This window comes from Parus major, chromosome 1A (genome assembly GCF_001522545.3).
Source record: "Parus major isolate Abel chromosome 1A, Parus_major1.1, whole genome shotgun sequence".
NCBI lineage: Eukaryota > Metazoa > Chordata > Aves > Passeriformes > Paridae > Parus > Parus major.
In genome coordinates this window covers 1,517,479-1,523,478 of record NC_031773.1, presented here as the reverse complement: position 1 = coordinate 1,523,478, position 6,000 = coordinate 1,517,479, and the positions used below count along the sequence as shown (strand labels likewise).

Genomic DNA, 6,000 nt, shown 5'->3' with positions numbered 1-6,000 from the left:
GATGTTCTTTGAGCAGAGTTAATATTTACTGGTACTGAGGGAGCAGCCCTGGGCTGGGCTGGTTGCTCACTGTATCTTTGCTTTTAATTTTTAATGTTTGGCTGACAGGTTTGTTCTGAACTGAGATCCTGAAGTGCAAGCAAATGTCTTCCTTCACTGACAGCATCCTCCTCAGTTAGCAGGGAATGGGGTTTTTAAATTTTATTTTCAACTTCTGCATGCCAAACATGCTCTTTCCAATTTCTTACAACGTCAGCACTGAGAGTTTGGAAGCTGCAGAGGGATGCCATCATTTATTTATTAGTAACTGGAAATCTCTGTTAAATAGAAAACCAACTGGGAGGGATGCACAGAGAGAGTGTTGCTTTTAGGCGCTGATTTGTCATTCCTGGTGGGTTTTGTCTGTGTTTGGGTTTTCTCCATGTTTATTTTTAGGATAAAAAAAGAAATTAGGAAATTTCAGTGCCCATGGGATGGTCATTGTTTCAGAGGTTCAAATGGTGTGGCCACAGGACACAACCCTTGTGCAGCCTAAAGGATGAGGCCTCCTAAGCTTTTTCAGTCATGACTTTAACAAATTAAATTTAAGCCATTTTCTCCCCGTTTGTAGAATTTGGAATAATGGTTTTCTTGGTTTTTCTGTAATGGAAAGAATAACAGCCATCAAACACCATTGTCACTATCTTCTTCTAACACTTTTCTACTTAATAATCCTCTTATTTGGGGATAAACCATGCTTTGATTTTTATTAAAGAACTGTGTTTTCACTAACTTGTTTTATACATACGCTTAATATTTGAAGGCTGCGCATTAAATCTGAATTATTTGGATGTTGGACCCTTCTGTATAATTTGGGAACAGAAATAAAGAAATATTACTTCAAGATTTTCTGCTTTAAAAGGGTTTTAGGGATGGAATCATCCTGGGATTCAGACACTCCAAGAGGAAAACCACAAAACCGAACGAATTGATGGCGAGAGTTGAACGAATGGATGTCTAAAAATCATCCTGTGTTTTCCCCCCAGGTGTCAGCAGTGGATTCCCTGGAGGGTCCCCTCCTGCAGGTGGAGGGGCTCAGTGACCTGAGGCTGGAGCTGCACAGCAAGAAGATGAACCTGCACCTGGTGCTGATCGACGAGCTGCACCGGCACCTCTACATCAAATCCACCAACCGCGTGGGGCAGCGCGGCAAGGACAGAGCCAGGCTCGGGTGGGACAGCCTTCCTCAGCCCCAGCCCCAAACCTGCCACACAGACTGCAGCTCACACCCCAAATCTGCATTTCTGGAGTGCAAATCCCTCAGCATGGTGGCTGTGGAGAGCAGAAAATTCAGATTTGTTGGCGTTCTTTGGCTTTCCGCGGTGCTTCTCTTGGGGTTTTGCTGCTCCCCACAGCTTCTTTGTGCATTCCTCCCTTCTCTGGTGTTATCCCTTCCCTACAAATGTCATGGTCATGAGGCTCAGGACAGGAAAAAACTGCTCATTTTCTAGGAAATATCCAAGTTTTAAAAGCCTCACCACCAACCATCAGGTGACGAGATGGAGGCCACAATGCTTAAGTCTCTGAGCTGAAATGGGTTGGTTTTGATGTTTCCAAGGTGTTTTAAAGGTGTTGAAACTTCTTACTTGGTTGGTGCCTGTGGTCAGTGGAAATTCAGTTAATGCAGGCTATTTTTTCCTGATTTTGCTAATTCTTGTTGCAGGGAAGGGAGAAAGTGGCTGGAAAAGAGAGACACAACGTTGGGAGATAAGTTTTGCAGAGTAGGAGAGGTGGGGAGCAAAAGGGGAGCCAACGCTTGATAGAGATGCAGAGAAAAGATAAATCAGCTTTTTATTGTGACAATGAATAAAATTCTGCTTGCCCAAAATGCTAGGCAGGATAACCAGTTGCATGAGACGAATTTATGAAAGAAAGGATTGATTGAAATTGAAATTTCTACGAAGGAGGGTTGCTAGCAAGTCATCAGTCCCTTCCTTACACATGTTCTTAATTAAAAACAGCCACAAAGCTTTGGTGTTCCCAGACTGGGGCACTGCTAATTAACTGCACTTTTGTGTGGCTGCTACAGGGACCTTGCTTTTACTCTGGATTCTCTTTTTTTTTTCACTTCCCCTGATGCACATTGTGGATATTTGGTAACAGGAACTCTTGCAGCAAGGCTGGCTTGTTGCTTTGGGTGGTTCTTCTGCAGGATACCAAGCCTAAACCTTGTTTTTTTTCATGTTTCCATGAATTTCCATCAATTCTGACCTCGAAGCAAATAATCCTGAGCTCCATTGTAGGAGCCTTCCACATTTCTTTCTCCAAAAAATGATTTCTTGTTTGTGTCACCCCACCACATCCAGCAGCTGGAGGCAGTGTGACACTTTTTGGCAACTAATAAAATGTGAATTTATGATGAAAATAGCCAAGTGGAAAATGTTTTAATTTTTGAGTGAGGAGGTTCATTTGGGAAGGGATGCACATGGGTGTGCTCAGAACAGGAACGTCAAGGGCAGGAAAAAGGGTGGAGGTTTCTGGTGGGAATAAAGAAGTTTGGAGGATTGAGGAGTTGACAGAAGGCATGGAAATGGGAACATCTATTTCTTAGGCTTAAAATGTAAGGAATAAGGGGATTATTTGTTGTGAATAAATAGTGTAAATGATAATTAACTGTTTGCTTTAATTCTTTCCTCTCACACAGGTCCCTTGTGAAAGACGCCTCTCCTGTCCCTCTGATGGATGTCACAAATTTATCTACACCTCGGAAATTCCTTGAGACTTCCCAGTTCAGTACTCCTGGAAGCTCCAGCAGTGAGTATTTAATCCATATATATATTCATTTGTAGTTCTTCAGCTGATTTTGCTGGAGTAGGAGGAGGCAAATCATCCCCTGTTGGCTCAGGGGAAACAAAATCTTGGGAGGTGATTTGTGCAGTGTCACAGAAGGAGGGGGTGTTGTGTCCAGGGGCAGAACTTGCTTTTCTTCCTCATGGAAAATTATCTTTCCTCTCTCCTAACCCCCACCAGCTTCAGTTAAATACACTCAGTTTCCTGTGCCTGTTCTCACCTTGATGGTGTTCTTGATATCTTGAGCAGCAGAGATTTGCAGTGGGTTCATTCTGTGAGGAGGTTTCCTCAGCATTATTTACTGCAGGCAGCCAGGTTCGTGTGGATATTACTGAAGTTTTTTATTGTGTGGGAGCCAAAAGGTCAAATCTGTTCCTTGTGGGAGCTTTGTAACTTTGACTAAAGGTCTGGCTGTACACAGGAATAATCTGGGGCTGATCTTTTATTCGTGTTACTGCAACAAACACTGAGGAAAACTCTTTTCACTGGTGCTTTTGTCTGAGGCTTTGGAAGGGCTGCAGGGAGGGGAAATTAATCTTTGTATTGTTTCAGGAGATTAATAAGTGGGGTTGTCCTTGATGAATAATACAGAAGTGACCTCCAGTCTCTTCCCCCTTTCAAACCTGACTGTTTCAGTATTCCTCAAATGCAGAGAATCTTCCCTTCTCTTTTCAGCCTTATTAATTCTTTTGTCCTTTTGTTTCTAGTTTTGTCACACTTGCCTCCGAGATTGTTCCATTTGATTTCTCTTATCTTCTGCTCCTGGAGGGGTTTTGTTCTTCAGCTCAGCTCCTGCCAGGCTGGTTTTGGTGCCTGGGGCTGTTTTTCTGTGCCCTGGAGTTTTGTGAGGAGTCACAAACTTCCAGAGCTGGAAACTGCAGCCTGGCTACTCAAAATCTGGAATAGAAGACCCATATGAAAATTCTGAGGGAAAAACTTGAGAATTTCTGTTCTGCTCTGTGATCAGTGGGAAGTTCAGTTCCATTTTCTCACAAAAGATCACAGGATTTTGAGGAACTGAGGAAACAAACCACGAAAACCTGAATCCCAGCATCACCACTGGAAATAGAACAGTTTGATTTGGAAGGGACCTGAAAGATCATGTAGTTCCAACCCCTCTAAATGTTAAAATACTCATTTTCCAGTGATATTTATAGTGTCTGCTATTTTCCCCCCCTAAAATATTGTTCTTCTGTATAGTAATAAAACCCAGAAGGTCTGAAGTTGTGGAGCTGATGGGAATCTCCCAGCTCAGGGGTGGGGGATGGAGCAGGAGATGCATCTCCTGATCTTATTTTTGCAGATCTCCTCTTGCTCTTCACAGAAAATCTCTTCCCTGGCTCCTCCTTGTGCTCTGCATCACTCAGTGAAGTGCTGAGCAAGTGTCCCTCAACCTGGCAAAGATGTGGATTCTAACAGAAAACATTTGATGGGCATAAAATCTGCATATGGTTCTGCTTCAAGTGCACAATGTACTTATGTAGATTTTTTTTCCCCACCCCATGTAATTTTATTTAAAAGTAGCCTTTTCCAGGACTGTACAATTAGCAGAGAATTTCAAACTTATGTGTATGCATAACAAAAGCTGTTTCTGCCTGTAGTCACTTAAGTTCTTTGGCTTTTTATTGATGAAACAAAGTGTCTGTGCATATTAATGGCTGTCATTCTAAAGCACTGACTCATTCATCCCATCCCAGCTCTGATGCCAAAATTTGGAGTCCTTCCTGCTCTCCCTTCCCAGAGGAGATGTTACCTTGTGCTGTAGAATCTTTATAAGGAAATTAAAGCTGTTCCTGCCACACGTAAAACAAACAAACCCTTCGGTAATGCTCACCTGAGGATTGGAGATGTGGCAGTTCACCAGGAACGCTTTCCCTTCATGCCAGTTCAGAGAAATAAATTTGTGTTTCTCTGCTTGAACCTCCTGTACTCTGAAGGGTATTTAGGAAGGTTTGCCAGGCTCTTCCTGGAGCTCTAAAACGTGCTCACAAACCCAAGAGTGCCTTTTTCTGGGAAACTGGGGACAGTACTTCTTAGAAATCCAGCAGAAGATGAGCTGGTGGTGACAATAAATACTGCTGTGGGTGGCATATCTAGATTTTATGCTGAATTGCTAATTTATTTTAATAATTTCTTGGAGAAAAAAAGAGTTTGTAGGGCCAGGCAGTGTGGTGGTTCTAAGGTCAGGTCTGGGAACTACTCCTGGCTCTTTTTCTTCAAGAACCAGAGACTTCTGTGACAACACGTGGAGACCTCTAAACCTGCTGCTGCAGAATCCCTGCAGGAGCCAGAGCTTGCAATGTTCCATTTTCAGGGTAAATCTAAAAAATGCCATTGTGCCAGTTCGTTGTCACAGGTGCCTCTACTCCAAACACACTCAATAAATCTTCAAAAGATTTCTTTTCTTCTTATGAACCTCACCTGAGGATCTGACAGCAGCTGGGTAAATTGCCTTTATCATCTTCTCTTAAAACATGATGATCTGGGGGTGTGTTTGGGGAAGGAAAGGGAAAATCAAGGAGATTTTAGATCTGTGTAGTGAAAACCAGGAAAGTAACATATAATTGCTGTTTCTGTGTAATTCCATGAGTTGTTCCTGTGTGTTGTCCCAACATCAAATAACTGGCTACAGTGCACTTTTTTATTTGGAGACTTGCTTTTCATGCTTGTAGAGATTAGGAGGATTTTGAAGTGGGTTTTCTTCTGGGGTTGGTAGTGATGCAGAACAGAAAATTCCCAAAATCTTCCAAAGACCCATTTCTGCAGGAACTGCCCATTTGTAGCTCCATGAACGTGTCAGAACAAGGATTCAGCACCAGGAATTAGCAGGTGATGTTCCTGCAAATCTGAAATCACGCCTTTGGGCCACCAGGAACTCGTGTGCTTTCCTCTGGAAGGATTGAAGGTACAAAGGATATCACCAGAAGGACATAAATCATGGAAAATAGTGCATTAAATTTTACAAGACTCCCATAAAAACCTGTGGATAATGAAACCCTCAGTAACGAGGAGCAGCAAATTTTGGCCGTTCACTGGAATGAAAAACAAGACCCAAGAGTCTTTTTTTTTTCAGCTGCTTTGTTTAAATGAGTTCCCAAAGTTGGCTTTTTAGGGATCAGAGCAGAGCTATTAAAAAGCTCCTTGCAGCAGGTTGGTTCCTTGGGAAATGGC

The 6,000-nt window shown here is 42.6% G+C and overlaps 1 protein-coding gene across 3 annotated transcripts in view; it reads left to right on the top strand.

Annotated features, from left to right (window-relative positions):
• Positions 1-6,000, top strand: part of EXOC4 (exocyst complex component 4) — a 294,646-nt gene that overhangs the window by 33,606 nt on the left and 255,040 nt on the right. For all 3 annotated transcript variants that reach the window (XM_015627621.2, XM_033514656.1, XM_033514657.1), the window contains exons 4-5: positions 1,026-1,210; positions 2,684-2,793. In XM_015627621.2, coding sequence (XP_015483107.1) covers positions 1,026-1,210; positions 2,684-2,793 — 295 coding nt within the window. The remainder of the gene's footprint in view (positions 1-1,025; positions 1,211-2,683; positions 2,794-6,000) is intronic.